The following is a 25,843-nucleotide window of genomic DNA, read 5'->3' on the forward strand; positions in this document are numbered from 1 at the left end:
AACAGGAGGTGTATAATTTAGTGTAATCATTGTCTTTGATGAATATAGTTTTGTGTTTTATAATTTGGTAACAATATAGATATAACAAGATTAGGCACTGCTAGTACTATGAGTAAGGGAAATGTAACTCTCAATATGGCTGTGTTCATACAGGACAAAGGTATAGTGTGCCAGGATCTTCTAGAAGCTATCAGCTTGCAGGGAATGTGGGTCTGCTGACCAGAAACATCAAGATCATTGGACAGGAGTATCCAGCCATGAACACACAGTCTTATGGAGCAAGAGTACTGGTGGGAACCTTCACAGGAAGAAATACTTACAGAGGTATAAAACAACTTAAACTGACAAAAACTCACAAAAGGGAGGAGGAGGTCTGGCTAAAGATAGAAAATCCCTCCAAACCTTTTGCAAACTTTCCTTAAATATCTAAAGAGAACAAAGCATTGTAATCATGATAGGAATTTGGTTGTGATTGGATCTTGTGGACCCAGGGGGCAGCACCTAATGAGTGATTGGTTTACATGCCGAAGGTGGGAGGTGTCTCTAAACATTGAGTGTACTTTGCTTAATTTATTGTTACACTTTATAATTGAATTATATTTGTATAAGAGTGAGACCATTGTGCCACTTGCACTGAGACATTTCAAATGATATCAAACAAGACCAGATTCTTTGTACATGCAGAATTTAGCATTTCATATACAGTTTAGGGATGAGTTTTGGGGTCCTCTGAGCTTAGAGGGGGAGAAGAAGGGGAGAGACAGACACTGCATACCTAATGAAGCAAAAAGCAGAACTGCACTTTTTAACATCATGAACAAATTATACATAAATTAGAGAACCCAATAACCACCCAATATACAAACCACCACAAAGACTTTAACCAGATTCATCAAAATAACAAACTTGCTGAAGAAACTTGCTGACAACAAGTTGAACAAAACTACGACGGGAAAAACGAAACACTGTATAACGTAACACAGTCTCACCCCATGGCGTCAATATTTGACGACACTTGACCATGCGTCAATATGTTGACACGGAGGGTATACCCTACAGTTGTCACCTGGCGTTGGGGTTAGAGTTAGGTACGCGAAATTAAACAGTTGTCACCTGGCGTTGGGGTTAGATTTAGGTTTGGGTAGGGATGTCATTATGTAAATCTAACCCTAAACCGACGCGAAAATGGTAAGAAAATAGGAAAAGAGAATGCAACGGACGTAATAGTATTGAAGTCCCCAGTTCGTCAAAAAATGACGCGAAAGGTATACCCTCCGCGTCAACATATTGACGCATGGTCAAGTGTCGTCAAATATTGACGCCATGGGGTGAGACTCACAAAAAGACTATATTCTCTTTTTAAGTATTATGTTTGAAACCCACTGGGCACCCATGCTGAGCTCTTTGGGAGGGTACCTTTAGGCAGGATTTGACACCATCCTTACAGTACATCTTTAGTACAGTAACTAAAACTTAAGCTCATCTGTGATTTTTTGTGTTACAGGAAAAGCTCAGATCAGAAACGTTGAGTTCTACCACACAGGACAGGAGGGATGGAACGACCCATCAGATCCACGTTACTCTCTGGCGTTTCTGAACCTGGGAGATGTGAGAACACAAAAGCTTCATTCTAACACCTGATGGAGGTTATCCTTTAGATTACATTTAGAAATAGTTTAACATTGTTTTACCAAATTGTTATTTTAATAGGTGGCTAATGAGTCCTACATAAAGGGATGTGCTTTCCATGATGGCTTTGCTCCTGCTATTGGGGTGTTTGGAACAGATGGACTGAATATCGATGACAACGTGATCCATCACACTGTTGGAGAAGGTACAATGGCAGCTATACTGTTCAGTGCAAATATAAATTGAATGGAGTATGCTGAAATTGATTTTCTCCTTAACAATTTTCATTCTTTAGGAATCAGAATATGGGGTGATAACAGTGCTCTCCGGAGAAACTTGGTTACTATGACACTGTGGCCAGGATCCTACAATGGCGCAGCGGAGAGTATGAACGCTGAATGGAATGCAGCTATTGAGGTACTGTTTTCATTAAAGAAATACTGTGATGTCCATACCATAGTACAGAAATGTAAGCTATAACCTTATCCTAAAAAAAAACAGTTTTTACTCCCACACTCCCTTCCACAAAAGATATGATATATTTTTTATATATATTTTATTAATTGCTAAAGAGAGAAATTAAGAGTTAAAGACAGACGTTAACTACATAAATAATAATTACTGTTTGTGTTTTAGGTTAATGTAGCAACCAATGTGATTCTTGAAGGGAATATTGTTGCTGGTTATGAACGGGTGGGATACAGAATTGATGGAGAACCTTGCCCAGGTATATGAGACTCTAGTGTATTTGTTTCATAAATTATGGGTGGTCTTCATGAAGAGGTACAGTAGTCATAGTTGTTAAAATCACTGGTACTAATAAGGTTGTGTTTGTTAACATTAGTAAATGTTTACTAATGTTTACTAAAAGTGCTGTGAGTATGCTTCTACAATATAAAAGCTTATTAATATGTCAAAAGGTTCAGGTTCAGTGGCTCAATGGAGTGAGAATGAAGCACACGGTGGTCTGTATGGAGTCTACATGAATAAAGACGGACTTGCTGGTTGCTCTCAAATCCAGGGGTTCACCGTCTGGAAGAGTTTTGATTTTGGCATTTACGTACAAGTATGACATCTGTATTTAGTATCCTATAGCTTATCAACAGTAAAGTGTATAGTGTCGTATACGCCTTATATCTCGACACATATTATGCTGTATAAAAATAAATTGTGTCCTCTCTTGACGTACAAGTATCTATGAATGTGTACATCTCTAATGTGACCCTGGTTGATAATGGAATGGGAATCATGCCTATAATCTACCGTCCTACATCCATCAGCCATGCATACTCAAATAAAACCGTCCGTGTACAGGTAAGGATCCACAAAATATTATCACATCATATTATTTCAATTTGATCACATTTTCGTAGTGGCAATGAAAAGTAAACCAGTATGGCAAAGTTACTGTAACTACCGGTAGATAGTTCTGAATGTAATCAGGAATATTAATGTTTAGTTTGCACACCCGCTTGAATAACTTTCTTGTTTATTCAGGATGTGCTGATTGTGGGCAGCAGCCCTGATTTTAACTGTTTGGACACACTGGCAACAACTGAGACCTACGTTGCACTCAGCAAAAGCCACAGAGCTCCACGACCCCCTAAAGGTACAGAACAATAGAGATAATTGATAAAACAAAAACAATACAACAAATGTATGTATTTTTATATAATTTTCAATTGATTTCATTTATGCTTTTGCTTCATAGCAAACTGGGGAACATTTAAGATAAAATATGGTCTATACGGGGCGGTTTCCCAAACAGGGATTAGACTAGTCCTAGACTAAAATAAAGTAAGAGCTGTCCAAACTGAAAACAACTAGCACTAACATATACATCAGTGCCCTTTGTTTTGCCTCAAAATACACACAAGTAATGTTTTTATTAAATTTCCTAATTAAACTGAGGCCTAGTCCTGGATTAAACTAATCCCTGTCTGGGAAACCACCCCTACAATTATTACCAAAATCAACACTGCATTTAATTGTATTGTATAACTGATGTATTTTTTTGTGTACAACAGGTGGCAGGTCTGGAGTTTGCTGGCCGACGTTTGAATCTGACCACAACCAAGCACCAATGGCATCTCATACTGGACTAACGAGTTACAACGCCATAGCCGGTCTAATGACAGTCTCTGGTGAGACACATCTCCAAATTCACATATGAAATTGGTTACAAGCTGGAACATTGACAATCATCATGTTCCTGTCCCTAGATACAACATTTGTTGGGTTCAGGAATGTGTGTTCCACTGAAAGAAATTACATGTTCATGACCAACCCAGGAAATGAGGACCTACAACATCCAATCAGTGTTGAGAGGATCTCTAAGATAGACAGCAATGAAGAATCTCTAGCATTCATTCATAACCCTGATCTCAGTAAAGTGAAGGCTTACTGTTCATCAATTATCGCTTTAACAACATCTGGTTATTGCAGGCATTTCAAATAATAATAATAATATTAATAATGTACAGGTGACTGAAAAAATTATACTTCTTACCTTCTTTCTTTTTGCTTTGCTCTTACTTTAGTAAAGTGAACCCATCAGCCTGTGTGGACATGGATTGTGATGCTAAGAAGAAGACTCTGTTGAAGGATCTGGATGGAAGTTTCTTGGGTGCAGTAGGAGCAGTGGTGCCGTATTCAGAGTACGAGTGGAACGGAGACGCGCGGCATGGATTGGGTGATTACCGCATCCCTAAAGTCATGCTCACTGCTCTCAACGGCAGCCGCATACCTGTCAATCAAATAGCTCCTAATAAAGGTAAACCTGAGAGTTCTTCATTATTTACATACAAGAACCATAAGAACCATAAGCAATATTTTATCACTGTTGCATTAAACATGTCTGTCTATGATGTGTGTGTTTTACCTGTACAGGTGTGATCAGAGACTCTTGTACATACATGAACACCTGGCGGAGCTACAAGTGCTTTGGACTGAATTATCAGATGCTGGTTATTGAAAGTATGGACGCAGACACAGAAACAAGACGTCTTTCACCTGTGGCCATCCTGGGGGACAAATATGTAGATTTACTAAATGGTATAATCAACTAACACATTTCCATTTTAAATGTCCAATTATCTCAAGATGCAGTCAAATAATCTAGTTGTCATTGTGAATGTTACAATATTCTTTCATTTTAAACTTACTTATTTCTCTTATCTCAGGTCCACAAGACCACAGCTGGTGTACAGGTTATGCCTGTAAGAAGAGAGTCTCTCTGTTTCATAGCATTGTGGCCACCAATAAATCCTTTGATATCTATTTCACCAGCACAACACCACAGAAGCTGAGACTTATGATGCTAAACGCTAAAACTACAGAGGTTTGTCTGTTAGATAGACACTACAATAGACACAAAGCATCTAGAAATGTTTCCTAAAGTTATGAAAATATGATTCTGAATTTTCTCCAAAGGTTTAAAACATCACGTAGATTTATGCATTAACCTGCACTTCTTTTCTCTACAGAGGCTGTTAGGGTGGCTATATTTTACTCAAATCCTCAGCGGTTAGACGTGTATGTAAACGACAATTTTGTTGCTCCAACTAACGCTCAGTGGAATGCAGCTCACACCGATTACACACCGCTTGAGCCGACATATCCAGGTACAGTAATAGAGATTAATACAGCTCTCCCAGGCTTGGAAGTAGGGTTGCAAATTCCAGGAATTTTGGAAACTTTCCATAGAAATTACACGGGAATAAATGGGAATTGTGGAATACAACTGAGGATGAATCAGATCTTGATGAAGCTATGTTTGTATGTGATACAACATATTTTGTATTTGTATAAATTACTAAAAATGTACAAAAAAAGAAATCTTTAATACCTTAAGTTTCCAACTTGGAATATTTTCTAAATTCCTGAGCTTTGCACCCCTACTTGGAAGAGATTTTTATTTGATTCAAATAATTTACAATTACAAAAATAAAAAGGTACAACATAAAATAAATATAACATTTAAGATTCTGCATGGTTTAGTTAAACAAGCCAAATTGTGACACTGACAGACTATTATACAATCTTTGTACAAATTAGTGGAGTTCATGACTGCTCAAGTGCATGCTGTCATCAAAGCAAAATGGCACCATAGTACACATACAGTACCAAGATATTTGTAGCATTTATGTGCATTTTTCAAATCAATTATTCAATATAAAAATATTCCTACCTGAACAACACAATAGCGTTTCTCATTCTCATTCATCTGATTTCTCTCTACTCTATTTAGGTCAATATCTTCCAAGTTTTGACTCTGATCAGGGTTCCAACTTCTTTGACCCAGACTACAATATGTTTTACATACTTCTACGTGGTTCACAACCGGTCCAGATCCGCACTTCTCCGCTTCTTTTTGTGTCCTTCAACCTCCCGGCCATGACTGAGGCAGAGTTCTTTGGACCTAATCTGGTCAGAAATCTGGCTGCATTCCTCAAAGTACCACCGAATATGATTCGAATCACCAAGATCATCCGTGAGGGCAGCAGTGCACGAAGACGGCGTGCGACTGGACTGACGGTTCAGATTCAGATCAGTCAGCCACCAATCCAGACCATCACCACCAATAACACAAACAACACAAACAACACCACCAGCAGCAACAGCACCACCAGCACCACTGGTACGGCCAAACAATGTCAATTCTGCATCAATTTAAATGTAAGATAACTTTACAATGCCTAAAACACCATCATGAACCTCTGTAAAGATGACCAGCAGTTTTCGGTTCTGAAGAGCATTGCTAATGAACTGGGCCGTGCTGCTGTATCAGGCAATCTAAGTAAATCCATCGGCTTCAATGTTTCTTCCCTGAACATGATCACCCCTCCACCCTCATCCAGTGACCCATCCTGGAGTCAAGTAAGATATTTATCAAACTCACTAATGGTGCATTTCATACAGTATTTTATAATAATGCAAGGCACTGGGAAATTACTCATTCAAATAGTGACATTAGTAGCTATTAAAAAGTCATTACATTGAATTTGGTTTTGAATGCAGAATGACTATTATATCATATATTACAACAAGTTCAAAATTAACCTATACTCCAAGAAATGTAATATGAAGCACAAAAGGGCTATATAATGCACCATATAGATTAGTATGATGTCATAAATTGTTTTACAATACACTGTTTTACTTATTTTACCTGTAATTATTTATAAGGTGGCCACTCAGGACGTAACCCGTGAAGACCAGAAGGCGGTGTCAGTCAGCACAGTGTCTTCACTGATAATTGTGGTCCAACCGGTGGCTGCGTTGTTTCCTGGACCCCTCAGCGTGCAGCCCAGCATCATGGCTGTGGATGCAGAGGTAAGAACAGGACTTTTGCAAAGCACCAATCCTACTTTTGCAACTGTTGCCATTCACCTTAAGTTAGGAAACAGCATTTTGTATTAATTCCACAATATTTATGGTGTGTGCCATGTCTGTTTTCAGGGTAACTGTGTGTCTGTGGGTGTGACGAGTCTAACAATCTCAGCTGTACTTAAAGATCCTTATGGAAATCCAACAAAGGGACTTTCTGGAAACACCACCATCCTGTTCAGTGACTGCTGGGCAAATTACACCGACCTCAGCATATTAACTTCTGGTGAGTGAAATCACTTCACTAGAAGAAACAAGCCTTTTAGTTTGCATGTCTTTTGATTTAAATCATCCCAGCAATATTTGGATAATCATCTGCACAGTTAAACTATTATTTTGCAGTTCCTAAAAAAGTTACCAGCCAACTGATGCATACCGTAACTTAATTACCGTGCTAATTCTGCACTTAACTTGCTTTGACAAGTGTTAATTTGGGTCCTTTTCTGGGTAACCATTACTTATCACTTATTTTTCTCTCTATATATTTTTCTACAGGAATGGACATGACATTATCATTCACTCTAAGTAAATGGATTGCCCATTCAAGATCCTTTACTGTCAATCTCCTAGTTCCACAGAGCACAACTTCTACAGGTCTTCAAGTACCAACTCCTGCTCCTATAGTTGACACCGCAAGCTCCAGTCCATCTATCTCATCACCATCTGTGTGTCTGCTTGTGCTGTTAACTGCTTTACTCCTCCTGTTCAGAGAAACTTAGAACCCGAAATCTACAATGTGCTTTCTTTGTTAGCCCTAAAAATTCATAATTATTAATACACATATCTCTGTTATTTTCTCTTAATCATGTATACAATCATTTATTTAATAATCATGATTTCTAAGCTATTTCTGAGAGCTTAGACAGCATTCTCTAATGATTACTGGCAAACAGAAAACTATTTTTGTCAAAAGAAAATTTAATATATTTTAACTTAGATATTTAAATAGATATTCATATTTCTCTATAATCACTAATATTTATATGCCTAACAGTATATCCCCAATAAAAATGAGCAGAATGCTTGTGGTGTTTGTTATTTTGGACAAGATAAAAGTGGAAATCAGAAATCAGGTGCTGTTCTAATAATCTGTTTAATTCTCATACTCCACCTGCAGGGTCATGAACCTGTCACTCATTCACCATAAAGTAAAAAAATATAATAATATTACAAATATGCATATTTCAAAGCACAAAAGGAACTATTTTTATGTAAGGAATAATTGACGACAGGCCGTTGAATTATAAGTAAATAATGCACACCCAAGTGCAATGCCGTTACACCGCGGGTGTGCATTATTTTCAAATAATTCAAAGAACCGGAGTAAATTATTCCTCTTGGTTACCACAAACATTGCTCTGGTGCCTATTTTTAAGACATTTGACAAGTAAGGTGTGTGGTTATCAGAAATTAATGCATACCCACGGAACATTTCTCAGCCAATCACAATACAGCATTCAACAGACCCATGGTATAACTCATTGTCTACATCGGGTTCCATATCTGATTCAAAATCGCTGCAGGTTGGCTCTAAATAAATGAATATAAACAAACATTTAATAGTAAATGAATAAATGAAATAGGCTACCAATTACTGTATGTACCTTATTGAAGCTTCCAGAGCAAGACAGACCTTCTGCTAGGAAAACTTGTTTATTTTTTAAGATCAGACGTTCAAATGTCACAGAAACGGTTTAATCATTTGTAAATATAATGCAATATACAAATAATCTGCAGCATCTGGGTTAGGCCTAAACTGGTTGCCAGTAACTTCCTGTAGAAGATAAAGACTGAAAATGTTTCATGTTCATTTAACTTTGAACAAACTGTTGCCAGTAAACAACACAAATGTAAAATCTACATTAAGTTACTGGCAGTAATACCCAGTAATATTGTAATTTATACAGAATTTTTTTACAGTGTAGTTTTAAGCAGTTGTTATCTGGGATTAATGTAGGCGCACCACAAGGTTCATCACTACAGGTGATTTTAAAAAGATTTGGCAAAAAAAATGGTAATACTATTAAATAAAGCTCTGGCAATGACAAAATAAAAAAAACTTTTATAATGTAGAGCCAGTCCTTTAAACTCTTTAAAAGTTGATCAGTCAGTATTGTGCTTCTATTGAGAAGAATTATTTTATTCAAATTTAAATGAGAGTTCTTTTGTTAGAAATTATTTCAAATTATGAACACAGTTTTTAAAGTTATCAAATATAAGTTGTAATTTAGTAATTTAGTGTATTTTTACTTAGACTTAAAATGCCCTACATTAAGCACTATTATAAATGAAGCATAAAGGTTAGCTTTACATTATTCTGAAATCATTCTTTTATGTCTACAGCTGCCAGTTTCTTAGCGTAATCAACACAATCTTTACTTTGTTGTACATTGATAACATGTTTGATAACATGTTTTGTAGAATGACAATAATGTTCATGATTGACATGCAGAGATAAAGATACAAAAACAAAGACCGTCTCATGTTTCCACCCTGAAGGCAAGAACTATAAAAGAGCGAGTTTTGTTAAGTTTCTTAGTGTTTCCCAAAAGATCTTTACAGGTATGTGACTCTGAATGATGATTAATGTAAACTTTAAAGAGCTGCAGGCTATTTCATTTATAAGAACTATCTGACTAGTATGATTTTGTAATAGAATAATCACTTTAAATAATTTAAGCATAAATGTGTAGAATTTCTATAGTTAGTTACATTTTATAATATTTTCAATAATATTAAACCATGCTTTATGATAAGATATAATGCTGATAAAAATCCTTATTTTCTAAGATTACACAATATGATCTCTAAAGGACAGTAAGTATCTTTCTGTTTTTGGCACAGAAGTGATTTTTGCAGGAGTTATTGCTTTGAGGTGCGTGTGTTGTGAGTCTGTTGGAGAAGATGGGTCGTGTGGCCCGGCAGCTGCATCTGCCGCTTGCTGTTTGTACTATATTACTGTGGAGCTCCGCAGGTACATGCTTTCTTGAGTTTTTTATTCATTTTGGATAAAAATCACTACGTTTCATACTTAATAATTCAATCTGTCAATATCAAATATAATTTTCTGACCGTTTGAGTGACCCTTTCACAACATCAACTTCATTCACTGTTAAACAAAATAAAAAATTGTATAATTTTCTGACAAAACATTCATTCATTTTAGTAATCCTTATAGAAACATTGGGTCTCATTCATGAAACATTCGTGAGTAAATATGTGAGTGATTTGCATGTAAACAGACCTTCCCGAAAACTCTCCTCCTGATTCACAAATACTTCGTAAACGTCAGATTTGATAGTTAAATGTGTGTATGAATTCCTAACAATCGTACGTGTGACGCGCATGCACACTTAATCTCAATTACCATAAATCCTGCCCATTAAATCCGACTGAAAACTATAATGCGCATCATGACACCAAACAAAGGATTTCAACATGTCTTCTTAAAAGCAAATGAAAAAGAAAAATTTATCAGATGAAGAAATTGAAGTTTTATTATCAGAAGTTAATTCAAAAAGCCAAATTTTATTTTCATCTGTTAATCGAACAGTCGCACAAGTGAAAAGAAAATGGTTCGACATGAAACTTGACTGCAAAAAACGAATTAGTTAACTTCGAAAAAATCTTATTCAAAAAAAAAATTTTTTGTAATTTTAGAGGAAATACACAAGCAGTTTACATTTGAGCAGATTTAACTTTTCACAAAAGATCACAGGGCTGGGTTTCCCGATATCGATTGAACTTAGCACTTAAGAGCGCTTTCTACGAGCTACTTAACGAACATTCGTTGTTCATTTACGTGCGTTTCCCAAAGATGCACGTGAAACGATCGCTAGCAGCTGGGTTTTAGTGCTACTTACGAGTCGCTATCCATTTGTCAAGTGCTGAAATGTCACCAATAGAATGACTCGAATTTAGCAGAAGCTTGTTTAGGCTAATGATCTTCAGCCGATGTGCACTAATATTTTTAATGAAATATTTTCATTATTGTTCAATGACTTTTTAAATGTTTTAATAATTTATTAAATATTATTTTCCGTATTTAGTTAGGACTCGTCCCACTGCGAAATGCCTTCTGCGTTTCTATTATAGTTTAGATTATTATTATTATTTGTTGTTTATTATCTATGTTTATTTATTATTATGGATTATTGCATTGTACCGTAAATATTTATTTGGTTTCTTTAATTAGATGCAATTTCCCTTCAATACAAAAAAGTTTTACCAACTTGTACAAAATACGTTTTCCCTCTTTATTAATTTATATTTAGTCATTTAAATTTGATTTCTCATTTGAATTTTAAATATATTATATTATATATTTAATATAAAATAAACAAAGAAGAACCCAATAAATAAATAAACATTTAAAACATTACATTATCGTCATTGCAGGAGTGTAATGACTTGTAAGAGACGGAAGCAAACGCAGGTGAAAATTATAACAATGTTTATTAAATATAAACAAAGAGAGAGTCTTCAGTGTCAATGCGGAAGTAATCCAGTCCGTTGTTGTTGATGGCAATGGTGACGATGACTACGGTGGAAGTTGGTGTTTTGAGTGCGACGTTGGTGGAGTGGTGAGCAGTGGTGAAATCCAGGCTGACACGGAACATCCACACGAAGACGACGACGACAATACACATCCAAACTGAAACACGTAATCCAATGCACACGGAACAACCAAGCAACACGGAGACTGAGCAAACAATAGAATCTGGCAGGGAACAGAAAGTCAGGTGAGTATTTATGGAGATGATGTAATGATGAACAGCTGGAGCGAGACAATCAACACACAGGTGAAAGGGATTGCTCTAACGAGCACATGGCAGGGTAAGTGAACAACACACACACACAAACATGACACGGAGGAAAACCATGGATTTTCCTACCGTGACAGTACCCCCTCCCCTAGGAACGCCCCTCGGCGTTCCCAGCCTGCTTTACCTGTTGATTGAATTCATCAATAAGGCGGTGATCCAGTATGTCCCGAGCAGGAACCCACCTTCTCTCCTCCGGACCGTAACCTTCCCAATCCACCAAATACTGAAATCCACGTCCCCTCCGTCTGGAGTCCAGAATACGGTTAACCGAATAAGTGGTCTCCCCATTAACGATACGAGGCGGAGGGGGAACCGGGGTAGGCGGATTAAGACGGGAAAAAATCACCGGTTTAATTTTGGAAACGTGAAAGACGGGGTGAACCCTCCTGTACGCAGGAGGAAGGCTAAGACGCACTGTTACCGGATTAATGATTTTGGTAACAGAAAACGGGCCAATAAATTTGGGAGCAAGTTTATTCGAGACGGAACGCATCGGAATATTCTGGGTTGAAAGCCACACTCTTTGACCGACGACGTATCGGGGAGGCTTCGACCGGTGGCGATCGGCCTTGGCCTTGGTGCGTGACCTTGCCTGGAGCAGAGCTCTGCGAGCTCTGGTCCAGGTGCGGTGGCACCTCTGGACTACTGCGTTTGCGGAGGGAACCGACACCACGGATTCAGTACTGACAAAATTAGGTGGTTGGTACCCTAAACTACACTTAAATGGAGACATGCCCGTAGATGACACCGGCAGAGAATTGTGTGCGTACTCCACAATTGAGAGTTGCTGACACCAGGACGAAGGATTCTTGGAAACCAGACATCGCAACACCCTTTCGACGTCCTGATTGGCTCGCTCGGTTTGACCGTTGCTCTGGGGATGAAACCCGGACGAAAGACTAACAGTCGCCCCTAGCAATTTGCAGAACTCTCGCCAAAATTTGGACACAATCTGGGGACCACGTCAGAGACCACGTCTGTCGGGAGGCCATGTATTCGGAAGACGTGGTCAATGACAGCTACCGCTGTTTCCTTGGCTGATGGTAATTTGGGCAAGGGAATGAAATGGGTCGCCTTCGAGAACCGGTCCACTACGGTCAAAATCACCGTATTACCCTTAGAGGGTGGGAGGGCGGTAATAAAATCTAGCGATATGTGGGACCAGGGTCTCGAAGGGACAGACAGCGGTAAAAGTAACCCATCTGGAGGACGATTGGAAGTCTTACCAACGGCACAAACCGAACAAGCCAAGACGAAGTCGTGGACGTCACGAGCCATACCAGGCCACCAAAATCGTTGCTTGACTAGAAACCTAGTTCTACTAACCCCTGGGTGACACGCAACACTGGAACCATGACCCCACTGGAGGACGTCTGACCGTAACCCTTCCGGCACAAATAAACGGTTCGGTGGGCAGCGAGCCGGGGGCGTTACCCCTTCTAAGGCTGTCAAAACCTTCGATTCGACCTCCCATCTGAGCGCAGAGATAATGATTTTCTCTGGTAAAATGGGCTCGGGAGTAGCAGTACGATCGGAACGCTCAAAAAGACGGGATAAAGCATCGGGTTTGATGTTTTTGGAACCCGGCCGGTATGAAAGTGTGAAATCGAAACGTCCGAAAAACAGTGCCCACCGAGCCTGCCTGGAATTAAGTCTTTTGGCGGTTCTAATGTATTCGAGATTCTTGTGGTCCGTCCATACAATGAAGGGTACACCCGACCCCTCAAGCCAGTGACGCCATTCTTTCAATGCTAGCTTGACTGCCAACAACTCTCGATTGCCAATGTCATAATTAACTTCCGCAGGAGATAAACGGTGAGAGTAATACGCGCAAGGATGCACCTTTCCGTCTGAGGATGCGCGCTGGGACAACACTGCTCCTACCCCCACCTCTGACGCGTCGACCTCCACTATGAATTGACGTGAACGATCAGGGGTAACGAGAATGGGAGCTGAAACAAAGCAGCTTTTCAGTTTGGCAAACGCAGCCTCAGCTGCGTCTGACCACCTGAACGTCAAACCAGGGGAAGTCAAAGCGGTCAGAGGTGCGGCTAGTTGGCTGAAATTGCGAATGAAACGCAGGTAAAAATTGGCGAACCCCAGAAATCTCTGCAGGGCCTTGCGAGACTCTGGGGATGGCCAATCTACCACAGCCTTAACTTTCTCAGGATCCATGCGAACACCCTCAGTCGAAATGATGTGTCCTAAAAAAGAAACAGACTGTGCATGAAAAACGCATTTTTCCGCCTTGACAAAAAGCCCATTCTCTAACAACCGCAGAAGCACTCGTCGTACGTGTTGCAAATGTTCCTGGAGAGACGAAGAAAAAATCAATATGTCATCCAGGTAAACATATATGAACTGGTCTACCATGTCTTGCAACACGTCATTAACGAGTGCTTGGAAGACTGCCGGCGAGTTCGTGAGACCGAAAGGCATCACGCAGTACTCAAAATGGCCACGAGGGGTGTTAAACGCAGTCTTCCATTCATCCCCCTTCCTTATGCGAACCAAATGATATGCATTACGTAAGTCCAATTTAGTGAAAACGGACGCTCCCTGAAACCTCTCGAAAGCTGAAGACATCAACGGCAAAGGATAAGTATTCTTTACCGTGATGTTGTTCAACCCTCGGTAGTCAATACAAGGTCGCAAGGATCCGTCCTTCTTCCCCACAAAAAAGAACCCCGCCCCCGCTGGAGATGAGGAAGGGCGAATGAACCCCGTTGCCAGAGAATCAGAAATATATTTCTCCATGGCCTCCATCTCCGGAACGGACAGAGAGTATAACTTGCCCTTAGGCGGAAACGTACCTGGCAATAAGTCTATCGCACAGTCATAGGGACGATGAGGAGGAAGAGAATCAGCCCGCGACTTACTGAACACCTCCTTCAGGTCGTGGTACTCCGCGGGCACGGTAGACAAATCCACTGCTTTCCCCTGAAACACAGACTCAGACACAGAAACACAAGCAGAGACAAGACAGGACTTATGACACTCCTCGCTCCAGCTGGTAACAGAACCCAGTTTCCAGTCAACTCTTGGGTTATGGGAATGAAGCCAAGGATGTCCAAGAACTATGGGGGAGAGAGCAGTGTCAGTAATAAAAAATGAAATAGTCTCTGTGTGGTTTCCGGAAGTAATGAGTGTGATAGGTGCTGTGGTGTACTTGATAGTGGGTAACTGATGTCCGTTGAGGGCGAAGGGCGCAATCTGGTGGGTGAGTGAAGTGAAAGGTAACTTGAGCTTACGTGCTAGTGAGCTGTCGATGAAGTTGCCCTCCGCCCCCGAATCCAGAAGTGCGTGCCCTGAGTGTGACATAGTGGACCACCGTAGTCTCACCGGAAGGAGAGTGGATGTAGTAGAGGTCTTCTGTGCAGAGATCCTGCCCGATAGTAGCCTCTGTCTTACTATCGGGCTTGGTCTTTTACCGGGCACCTCTGGCATTGGTGACCCGACTCGCCACAGTACATACAAAGACCCAGGGATCTCCGCCGCTTCCTCTCCTCCCGGGGTAACCGAGCTCGACCCACCTGCATGGGTTCCGGATCTGAGAGACCACCGGCGGAAACTTCGATGGGCAGATCCGTGGACTCCGCTTGACGTAGGGACGGACCTTGAGTCTTCCTTCTGGCAACGGTAGAAAGGCGTGCGTCAACCCGGATCGCCAAGTCCACCAAACCGTTGAGCGACTTCGGTAATTCCGCCGTGATGATCTCTCGATGGATCCGATCCGCCAACCCATGCAGGAAATGGTCCCACTGCGCTTCCTCGTTCCACCTGCACTCCGCCGCCAGGGTACGGAACTCGATGGCGTAGTCCGAGACCGACCGCTCCCCCTGCTGGAGATCCGTGAGGAGCCGGGCGGCCTCCCTCCCGGCGACGGAGCGATCGAAAACCCTCTTCATCTCCTCAGAAAGCGAGGCGAACGAGGAACAACAGCTGTCCTTGTTTTCCCATACCGCCGTCCCCCAGAGGGCAGCCTTGCCCGAGAGAAGCGAGAGCGTAAACGCTACCTTGGTCTCCTCGAGGAAGAATGTCCGGGGCTGTTGGGCGAAATGTAAAGAACAATGAGAGAGAAAAGTACGGCAATAGTTGGGCTCACCGGCGTATTTCTCCGGGATCGGAAGTCTCGGTTCCGGGATGAAACTACCCCCTGGAGGTGAAGATGGTGCGGGCGGCATGGGTGGCGCAGTGGGAGGCGTGATGTCCGGAGATCGCTGAGAGAGCTCGGAAACCTTCGCCACCATTACCTGGACGGCCTTCCGCATATCTTCAATGGTCTTATCCTGATGATCCATGCGAGCCAGCGATCGTTGGAGAAACTCCTCCAGCGCGGAGATTGGCTGACCACCTGCTGCTTCCATGTAGGCCAGATTCTTCTGTAATGACTTGTAAGAGACGGAAGCAAACGCAGGTGAAAAATATAACAATGTTTATTAAATATAAACAAAGAGAGAGTATTCAGTGTCAATGCGGAAGTAATCCAGTCCGGTGTTGTTGATGGCAATGGTGACGATGACTATGGTGGAAGTTGGTGTTTTGAGTGCGACGTTGGTGGAGTGGTGAGCAGTGGTGAAATCCAGGCTGACACGGAACATCCACACGAAGACGACGACGACAATACACATCCAAACTGAAACACGTAATCCAATGCACACGGAACAACCAAGCAACACGGAGACAGAGCAAACAATAGAATCTGGCAGGGAACAGAAAGTCAGGTGAGTATTTATGGAGATGATGTAATGATGAACAGCTGGAGCGAGACAATCAACACACAGGTGAAAGGGATTGCTCTAACGAGCACATGGCAGGGTAAGTGAACAACACACACACACAAACATGACACGGAGGAAAACCATGGATTTTCCTACCGTGACAAGGAGTGCCATTTGCTGGTTGTCCTGTAGGTGACCTTACGATACACTACACTTATGAATGAACGATTACTCCAGACCACTCGTGGATCTGCGGTGATTTTCAAGTGCTACTACGAAGCTTTTGGTAAGCGGCCCATGGTTCTAAAATGATTCGTACAGTTGTTTTTACGATCTACTTAGCCTTACGATGCTTTTGGGAAACCCGGCCCTGGCCTGGGTAGCCTGAAACAACTAATTAACCAGTCTTCATTTTCGGCAAGTAAGTCTGCGCGGTCTCTGAAAATACGCCTTTTGCGCAGCGCTCTGCCAAATCTATATATTAGCCATCGTAAATGTGTTATGCCTGATTTTGGCCATTTTATAGGAAACAATTTCCTTAACAATTTCGTTATTTGATTAAAGTGTTCCGTTTGCAGATGCTATTACTGGAGCTTATCATAAAAGTTAAAAGAAAAAACGTATATAATTACTGTATAATTTTTTTTACAAAATGCTGTGTAATATGTACATGATTATGGTGAATTAAAATACAGCCTTATTGATGAGCAAAACGTTCGGATGTTAAACGCACAATTTACGCGTGGCTGGGAGCAGGTGTAGATTTCTTTCGTACCAACTAACATTTGGAAAATACGAACATTTTCATGAATCCGAAAATGTACGCCAAAAGGACTTTACGAACGATTTACACAAAAATTCGTTCTGCTCGTGTTTCATGAATGAGACCCATTGTGGGTAAAGCAATATGGAAAAGTTTTAAAAGCCTACAGTAGGCTAATGTGTCCTATTTCTACAGATATTTTTTAAAGTGTTCTACAAATAAAACATGCATATTAGGTACATGTCATATTTTCGTAACTAATCTGGTGTCATACAGGTGCGCAGCAAGTCAACAGAATAACACCCAACTATGGCAGTGTCAATGGTGGAACAAGGTTGACCATAGAGGGGGAAGGTATTAAAAACAATGTGCTAACATCTAAATTAACTGCTTTTATTATTATAAGTCAACAAAAAAAATTAAACCCAAATTTAAAAGTATTTCCTGCAGTAAACTTAAAATTTGGCTACTAGATCCTATGTTTTTAAATCTTAAGATATAAATATTAAAATAGGCTTATACTTGCTAGTTTATCAATTCACTAAAGTACTACAGAATAGCTTTGGTTAATTGTCTTCAGGTTTTGCTCAAGCCAGTCAGTTCAGTCTAAATGCAGATGACCCAAACGTTGGCAACAGTGTGAGTCTGGTGTCTCAGACGAGATCGATTCCCTGTGATGTTGAAAAAGAGTCCAGTCACTCTACAAAGATTGTGTGCTATACAAGGCAAGGACAAACTAGTTCAAAATATGTTAATTTTTATTATTTTTTATAGTATATATTAAATTTTCTGAAACTGATACATGTACAGTAGGGGAAACATTGAGTAATGTGAATTAACATTTTTTATTTTAATGTAAAAAAAAGCTAAACTGCAACATGTCAATTATGTGTTCTAAACAAATCATTGGATTGTCTTTTTCAGACCTCTTCCAGAAGACAACTATGATATAAGAGTCACTGTGGATGGTGTGCCGATTCCTTCAAGTCAGACTTGTAATTACTGGTGGTGGTGGTGGTATTATTGCAGGTTCTATGTAAGTCAAAAAGCCTTCAATAAAATGTTTACTACAAAAAAACTTTCAAAATATTACAAAATATTTATAAATTCATGTTGCACTTTTACAGACTAGATGGTACTACACACCCACCATTGAAAGTCTTAGCCCACTGTCAGGTCTCCCAGGTAAGAGTCTAATCTTGGTTAGTTTACTTCAGAAATTGTTGTATGCCTCATTGGACCTTTATAGTTTAAAGTGAGATTATTGATAACTTTTTATAATGTTACTAAATAGGGACTGTGGTGACAATTCAAGGAAATATTTTCACTGATGTGTATGGAAGCAGTACAGACAGAAGTTCAAATGGTCGGAATACACGATTTGTGAGGTCTGTGAAGATCCAATACACAGTAAAAATTATATAATTATGTTTATAAAAATATTTGTTAATGCAAAAGCTTGATAATAGTTTAATCTGAATCCTGTTTTTCATTTGTATTCTTTAAACAGGGCATACATGGGTGGTATGTCTTGTGAACTACTGAAACCTAATTCAGAGGAAAAGTAAGCATGTTAAAACGTATTAAAGAAAATTCGAAAGGTCAATGTAAACTGCATGAATTGCCTTTCATTTCTTAGATATGGCCTGAAATTGTACCCTGAGAGTGAATGGGGATACATGAGTTGTAAAATGACAGGAACTTATGTTGGTGAGGAATTTTGATTATTTAAATAGAATATTTATTAAAAAAAGAATTTACACTTTTGTTGAAAAAACATTTTGCTTTCTTGGTCTTCAGGTCATCACAATCTGAGTTACATTCTGGATGGTACATATGGGAGGTCAGAGGAGTTGTTATGATGTTACTTTACACCAAATTTACACTGCTTCCAAATCTTATCCATGTTGTTGAAAGTGACACACACAATGTCTTTTCTAGGAGTATATCAAACTTGGGGCTTTTTAGTGTCTCAGCCATGAACAAGCTCGCCATGTTTCAGACATATGCAGGTACAGAATAACATTCATTCTTATAATACAAACCGGTAAGTTTTTCAGAAAATCTTGGCTTGTTGTTGATTAAAAGTGTGTCTGTCTTTCAGAGGTGACAGGAGTTTCTCCATCTGTGGGCAGTGTGTTGGGTGGCACATCATTGACCATTCAGGGACGCTACTTTGATGAGACTGACAGTAAAGCAGTGGTTTTAGTAGGAGGTAAACCTGATATGTCAGTGGTGAATGTACATGGTAAAAAAGTCAGAACATACAATGAAAATCTGGGATTTAGTATTTAACTAAACCCTGAAAGTTAACTTTAGTATTAAAATAAAATACGCTTTATAATGTAAAATTCAAGATACACTTTGAAACATTATTAAATCAAGATGCATTATGGGGCTTTATTAAAAATGATAAAAAATTGGTGTAACAATTCAAAACTTCTTATTATGATTCTCATTATTTGCTTTGTTATCTTTAGGTCACGAGTGTCAAATTCAGAGCTTATCAGATCAGAAAATAGTCTGCATGACTCCTGGTTATGAAATGACAAACATGACAGTGTTTCCAGGTGAGAACTTAAGATCTGGGCCCGGTTGCATAAAGCACCTTAAGTGTAATTTTCCCTTAAGTTGTTTCCTTTAAACTTAAGGGTGTTGCAGAAAAACCCTTAAGTTTTTTCTGTTGTGTCTCCATGGCAACAATAGTATTTTATAACAACAAACCGGGGTCACTGTCATGAAACACTTAACGATTACTCTTACCTAAGAGAACCATTTAAGGGATTATATGCAAAACTCTTTAATTATTATCTTACAGAAGTTAAGGGGAATTTACCCCTTAAGTGTCATACTTAAGGAAAAAACTTAAGGTGCTTTATGCAACCGGGCCCTGATCTCTGTATGGTATGGTGACATTACTGTTAAATCTCTGTCTAATGTTGCACTTCAGAGCATTAACAATAAGAGTAAACTGATAACATGTTAAGTTTGATTTTATAAGCATTAGTTAATGCATTAGCTAACATGAACTAACAATAAACGAACAATACTCCTACAATATTTATTACTCTTAGTTCATTTTAATTTTAATATTTACTAATGCATTTTAAATCAAAAGTCTATGACACAGTTAACATAAGTTAATGTGCAAGGAACTTACATAAACAATTGTATTGGCATTAATCAATATAAGATAAAAAATGCAAAAAAAAAAAAAAACTATATAGCTCATTTTTAGTTGCTTGTTAGCAAATCCATTTACATGTGTAAAAACATTAACACCACACACATTTCATGTTATAATTCTATGTCGTACTGTATTTTAAATTACCCATTTAAAATGCATGTTCCTATAAAGATTGTAAATATTAGGATTAGGAAAATCAAGTTTTTATTGTTGTTTATATGTCTATGTGGTGTTTTTAATATGTTTTAAGACAAACCATGTGCAAATTCATTGTTTGAAACCATTGTTGAGTATTTCTTGTTATAAAATTGGAACTTCACAAACACTTAAAAAATCATATCAACACAGTTGAACGTGTGGATCAATAGTTTGAGTTATAGATATAATGTATGGATGCCGCATAGACGTGGTATAGCTGCTTCAGCTCTGCTTTTGTGCTGATCACATGCAGGGTGAGTTTTGTATCCTGTTAACATCAGCGCTTAAAGATTAGTGCTGAGAACAAAATGTTTTTAATTGTTATTAAGCAGATTTACATTAATAGGTGCAGGAAAAAACACTGAAAATCATAAACAGCTGAATACAGCAGTTAAGATAAACCATACTAGTGTGCGTAGTAAAAATGTAACGTATGTGCTAAGTTAAGCCAATGTAAGCAGACTCCCCAGGCCGGGGTTGAAAAAAAACCTAGGAGAAAAACCCTGTGGGTGAAAAGTCCTAGGAGGAGGAAAAAACCGTGGGAGAGAGACAGACATAGCTGTTTCTATCTAGCCATTCTCACCGAGATGCGTACAAATGACACGCAGTGTGATTATCGTGCAATAGATACGCCAAATTCCGCTTTTGCGTGCATATGATACGCCAGTCCTTCCCATTCACTTATATGGGGAATCGTTACGTGACATTTTATTTATTGTTTTCTCATTTGTTTTCTGTTTTTTAAACCATTTTCTCTTGGGTTTAGGGTTAGATTTCACATTTGTTCAAGCAGGTTATTTAATATACAGGTTTCTCTATGTTTTTGTCTATATTTAAGCCATTGTCGCTTGGAGTTGGGGTTAGAGATGGGGTTTGGGTTAGGATGTCATTTTTATATAACAAAAAGTTGTTCTAACCCTAAACCCAAGCGACAATGATAAAAAAACAGAAAACAAATGAGAAAACAATAAATAAAACAACACAAAATGATTTGCCATATAAGTGAATGGAAAGGACTGGCGTATCATATGCACGCAAAAGCAGAATTTGGTGTATATATTGCACGATAATCACACTGCGTATCATTTGTATGCTTTTTGGTGAGAATGGGTTGGTTTCTATAAAAGATAGATTATATAAGATTTTTAACAATTTTATGGGGATTAAAACATAATATATAGGCTATGTATATATACACTGATAAGTATATTAGATGGGGGCAGCTGGAGGTCGTTGGTCTGACATCGGCTGGGCATCACATTGAAGGAAGGCCAGTAGATCGGGTGCGTGATAACCTCCACAGCAGCCGGAACTGGGTCTGTTAGTCCCATTGTCCTCGGGACTATCTGCAAGTGTCACACAGTATTATGGTTTAATATCTGCTCGGTTCCAGACAGGCTAACTATAGCGGCATAAATATATTACCCAGACGAGTTATGTGAATGCTTTTTTCCGGGCATGCTAACTATTGCGGGATAATTTACTAGACAAAATATGTGAATGCTAAATAAATAACATGCTTAAGAAATACTATTCATTGTTAAATTATGTTCAAACTTTTGTGTTTCCAGGCAGCAGAGGATTAAAAATGGAGATGTGGAATAACAGTTATCCCAGTAATGTAGAGGACATTTTGGCCTTTAATGCCAGCATGCCCGGTTATTCTGTACAGCGGGTAGAGTCTCTGTCCTATGTGTGGCCTGCTGTAATTAATAACTTTGTGGCTCGATTCAGTGGTTTCTTTGTTCCGTCGGAAACAGACAACTACTATTTTATAATCACAGGATACTCTATAAGCCAGCTGTACTTCAGCCAGACAGGTCATCCAAAAGATAAAGTATGTGAATTACAGTAAAAACAAGGAAATATGCTATAATTTGCTTTGAAGTAGTAACTATTAGTCATTGTACCTTTAATATATTTGCAATAGAAACATTAAATATATTAAATATATTGTTACATTTTAATTCACATTAAAACAATGTTATATTTTATTTCAGGTCAGGATTACAAATGATGTCATGCGCTTAGAGAAGGGAAAACCGTAAGTGGTTTTCAAGCATTAAGATTTCTGCAGATAATCTGCTGAAATTCAGTTAAATGCACACAAAAAAAGTTAAAAATGTATTCATGGGTACCAAAGACGTCACTTCCGCCATGCCCGCCACCATATTTGTGTCCGTCTTGGCAGTGAACACAGCATATGTAATGCGCTAAATGGTCACATTTATTAATATAATTGAGGGCTTACCAGAGACAAAATACTGATTTTACTGAGTTAGATGTCAACTGCCGGCCATCTTTCCAGTTGTTCGCGATCGCGGAAGAGCGCAAAATCAACAAAATGTCGAATTTTTTAAGATCCTGCATTATTTTTTATATTCTGTTTTAAATTTTCCAGAAATTAAAAATGTCTTATAAAAATAAATAAAATATAATATCTGTCATTATAAATAGACAACTCAGAGGGACTAACGCAAATGAATCCCTCTCATAGCACGCTGTATCCCGTTATCATGAACAGCCCTGCACCCCACAGTTAACAGTGAGTTACTTACACATCAAACCATTTTCTTTACCATATTTCTGAAGTTTAATGGTAAGCTATAACGCATTATTTTCATGAAGATACACAGATGAAAAGTCCTTGTGAAACCTGCTTGGCGCACCTGTTGTCTCATCAAGTGAAGCAATTTCAAAATGTATTAAAATGTATTGTTTTGTAGTCCTTAAAATAAGATGCTGGGACACAAAAGAAAGTCTGCTGTCCATAACGTAACAGCAGGAACAAATGTGCACATGCAGAACTGTGATATTTTAGGCTTTGATGATCACATACGCTCATAATTAATTCAAAATGTCCATTGGCGTACATAAATGTATAAAAAAAAGGTTATGTGTAAAATGAAAAGGTTAGGGAAAAAGTGGTTTAGGACGTATGAATCCATTACTTTAGGCTTTTAAAGTGACAGCAGTAACTTATTTGTTAATCAAAAAACTATCTGCTACTTAATGCTATTTATTTGTCAGGTTTTTTATTTGTTTCTCTGTTCTTATATTATTACTTACTGTTTACTTGATTATTTAATGACTTTAATGACTTTGAATAAAATTGTAGTTTGGGGTTCCTCTGACGATTGTTACAGCCAACAGCACAACATATCCCGGGCATATTGTAATCTTGTTGTGAACATCCTGTGAACCTTATTGATCTTCATTTGGTAGTTGTGGCTGCGGTGACCATAGACTAGAGCAGGGCACACACCTGTGACCAGACACAAAAATGGTGGTGACGTCACGTGGTCCGGATGAATACATTTACAGAATAAGAGGTTATTGCTTTTTATTCATCATTTATTATAAAATGTCTCTAATGTGCTGCAGATACTACATTGAGGTTATAGTGTACAAGTATTATTATCAAGCTTCAGTTGAGGTGGGCTTTTTTAAAGACAAAAGCCTTTTCACGGCACAACAGACAAGAGAAGCTGTAAATGAGAGACAGCAGATAAGTGCCAACTATGATGTATTATCTGAAAAACAGGTAAGTGAACATGCAGCACAAGTATTTTTGGTAAAGTTCCAAGATAAGATAAAAGGAAATTAATAGTGTTTGGAAATGCATAACTGTCTCAGCCCTTTTAACATCTGTAAAGGACATTTTTAGATATGAATGACTATATAACCTTTTATTTAATTCTTTAATAGGTGGTTAGTTTTAAGGGGTGGGCACCAGTACGTGCCATCCAAGAAGTGCAGACTATCAGAATCAACAGTGACTGCTTTTCAACAGGCTTCTGTGACAACACATACTACTTCCTGGGATATGGAGATCATAAAACAGGTGCATTACTGTACCTCACTAAAGTATTAAAAATTGAGTTATTATTATTGTCATGATTTTGAACTAGTCCCAAGATCAAAAAGTGTACAGTACTTACGTAATCTTTGCACTCCAAATGTTTGCTTTCACCATCTTCTACTTTAAGACAAATCTTTTTGTTTGTTTGTTTGTTTGTTTGTTGTGTTGTTTACTGGTATTGTTTCACATATTTCAGGGCCGATTCAAGTCAGTGCATCAGCGCTGGTATTACAGAACGCTCTGAATGATTTGTGGACGATTAAACCAGACACTGTTACAGTCACAAAGCAAGTAATGAGGACAGGGACACTTTACAATGTGACATTCAACTCAAACAGAGGTAAACTAAACAAACATCACAATAAAAAAAGACTAAGACCTCATACACACAAGGTTGTCACTTCAAGTTTCAATGCTTAATCTTGTTCTGTACAGACATACCCAGATATCATGCAACCATTGAAACAATGTTAAAAATCGTTGATTTGTCAATGTTTATACCATTGAATCAATATCACGTTTGCACCCTCCATTAATATTGAAAAAATTTTCAACAAATCACCATTAACGTGATCAGTGTTTGCTTTAGTTGGGCCCGTTCTCTTGTGTTTTAATTGTACGTTTTCTTTGGCTGCTGAAGCAGTGTTTTAAAATACATCTGCTATTGCAAAGAAAACAAAGATCTAATGTTATCAAACAGTTTAATTATTGTAGATATACCTAAATTATATTAATGAAATACAGTTAAAGTTATGCAAAAATGGATTTTACAGTACTAGTTTGAAACAGTGTCAGGTCTGTTATATTGAGGATTACAAAACACATTTAAAAAGTTAAACTACTGAATCTTTCTCTGACATCATGAAACGGTCTATGAATCTCATCAATGGTGACGATCAACAAAAGAAAGCTTCATGCTGCAATGCATGCTGGGTATCATTGTAGTACTAAACTCATTTATAACTCCCTGCATGCATTGCAGTTGATTGTTTAATATGCATTTGTTTGATGATTGTCACCATTGTTGAGATTTGTAGGATGAGTAATGATGTCTGAATGTGTCCGCATTTTTTCTGTTTGTCTTGTCACAGTGTATTTACAAACCAAAACAATTATAAATGTCAAAAATGGATCAATTTTATATAATCTTGACATCTTCACAAAAAGCAATCAGTTTCAACTTAACTTTGAAACATATCTTTCTTTTCCAATGCACATGGGTTTCTACATAAACACATACAAACACTAAAAAAAGAAAAGAAAGATTTA

General features: G+C 38.5%; 2 protein-coding genes across 2 annotated transcripts in view; both read left to right on the forward strand.

Moving 5' to 3' along the window:
- Positions 1–7,736, forward strand: part of LOC129454960 (fibrocystin-L-like) — a 35,411-nt gene extending 27,675 nt beyond the window's left edge. The window contains exons 48-65 of the mRNA XM_073858731.1: positions 154–324; positions 1,505–1,608; positions 1,711–1,834; positions 1,925–2,046; positions 2,266–2,356; positions 2,550–2,695; positions 3,127–3,238; positions 3,657–3,773; positions 3,852–4,074; positions 4,170–4,402; positions 4,519–4,683; positions 4,812–4,969; positions 5,153–5,252; positions 5,879–6,268; positions 6,356–6,507; positions 6,817–6,963; positions 7,090–7,243; positions 7,513–7,736. Of these exons, the coding sequence (XP_073714832.1) occupies positions 154–324; positions 1,505–1,608; positions 1,711–1,834; positions 1,925–2,046; positions 2,266–2,356; positions 2,550–2,695; positions 3,127–3,238; positions 3,657–3,773; positions 3,852–4,074; positions 4,170–4,402; positions 4,519–4,683; positions 4,812–4,969; positions 5,153–5,252; positions 5,879–6,268; positions 6,356–6,507; positions 6,817–6,963; positions 7,090–7,243; positions 7,513–7,736 (2,933 nt within the window). The remainder of the gene's footprint in view (positions 1–153; positions 325–1,504; positions 1,609–1,710; positions 1,835–1,924; positions 2,047–2,265; positions 2,357–2,549; positions 2,696–3,126; positions 3,239–3,656; positions 3,774–3,851; positions 4,075–4,169; positions 4,403–4,518; positions 4,684–4,811; positions 4,970–5,152; positions 5,253–5,878; positions 6,269–6,355; positions 6,508–6,816; positions 6,964–7,089; positions 7,244–7,512) is intronic.
- Positions 7,737–15,986: 8,250 nt separating this feature from the next.
- LOC129454962 (fibrocystin-L-like) overlaps positions 15,987–25,843 on the forward strand; it is a 41,522-nt gene continuing 31,665 nt past the window's right edge. Inside the window, exons 1-17 of the mRNA XM_073858732.1 lie at positions 15,987–16,014; positions 17,604–17,681; positions 17,908–18,052; positions 18,252–18,363; positions 18,455–18,512; positions 18,622–18,715; positions 18,838–18,891; positions 18,967–19,037; positions 19,128–19,170; positions 19,269–19,339; positions 19,432–19,542; positions 19,808–19,897; positions 22,284–22,549; positions 22,713–22,756; positions 24,097–24,256; positions 24,421–24,556; positions 24,771–24,914. Of these exons, the coding sequence (XP_073714833.1) occupies positions 15,987–16,014; positions 17,604–17,681; positions 17,908–18,052; positions 18,252–18,363; positions 18,455–18,512; positions 18,622–18,715; positions 18,838–18,891; positions 18,967–19,037; positions 19,128–19,170; positions 19,269–19,339; positions 19,432–19,542; positions 19,808–19,897; positions 22,284–22,549; positions 22,713–22,756; positions 24,097–24,256; positions 24,421–24,556; positions 24,771–24,914 (1,705 nt within the window). The remainder of the gene's footprint in view (positions 16,015–17,603; positions 17,682–17,907; positions 18,053–18,251; positions 18,364–18,454; positions 18,513–18,621; positions 18,716–18,837; positions 18,892–18,966; positions 19,038–19,127; positions 19,171–19,268; positions 19,340–19,431; positions 19,543–19,807; positions 19,898–22,283; positions 22,550–22,712; positions 22,757–24,096; positions 24,257–24,420; positions 24,557–24,770; positions 24,915–25,843) is intronic.

The sequence above is a fragment of the Misgurnus anguillicaudatus genome, chromosome 20 (assembly GCF_027580225.2).
Source record: "Misgurnus anguillicaudatus chromosome 20, ASM2758022v2, whole genome shotgun sequence".
In the NCBI taxonomy this organism is placed as follows: Eukaryota; Metazoa; Chordata; class Actinopteri; order Cypriniformes; family Cobitidae; genus Misgurnus; species Misgurnus anguillicaudatus.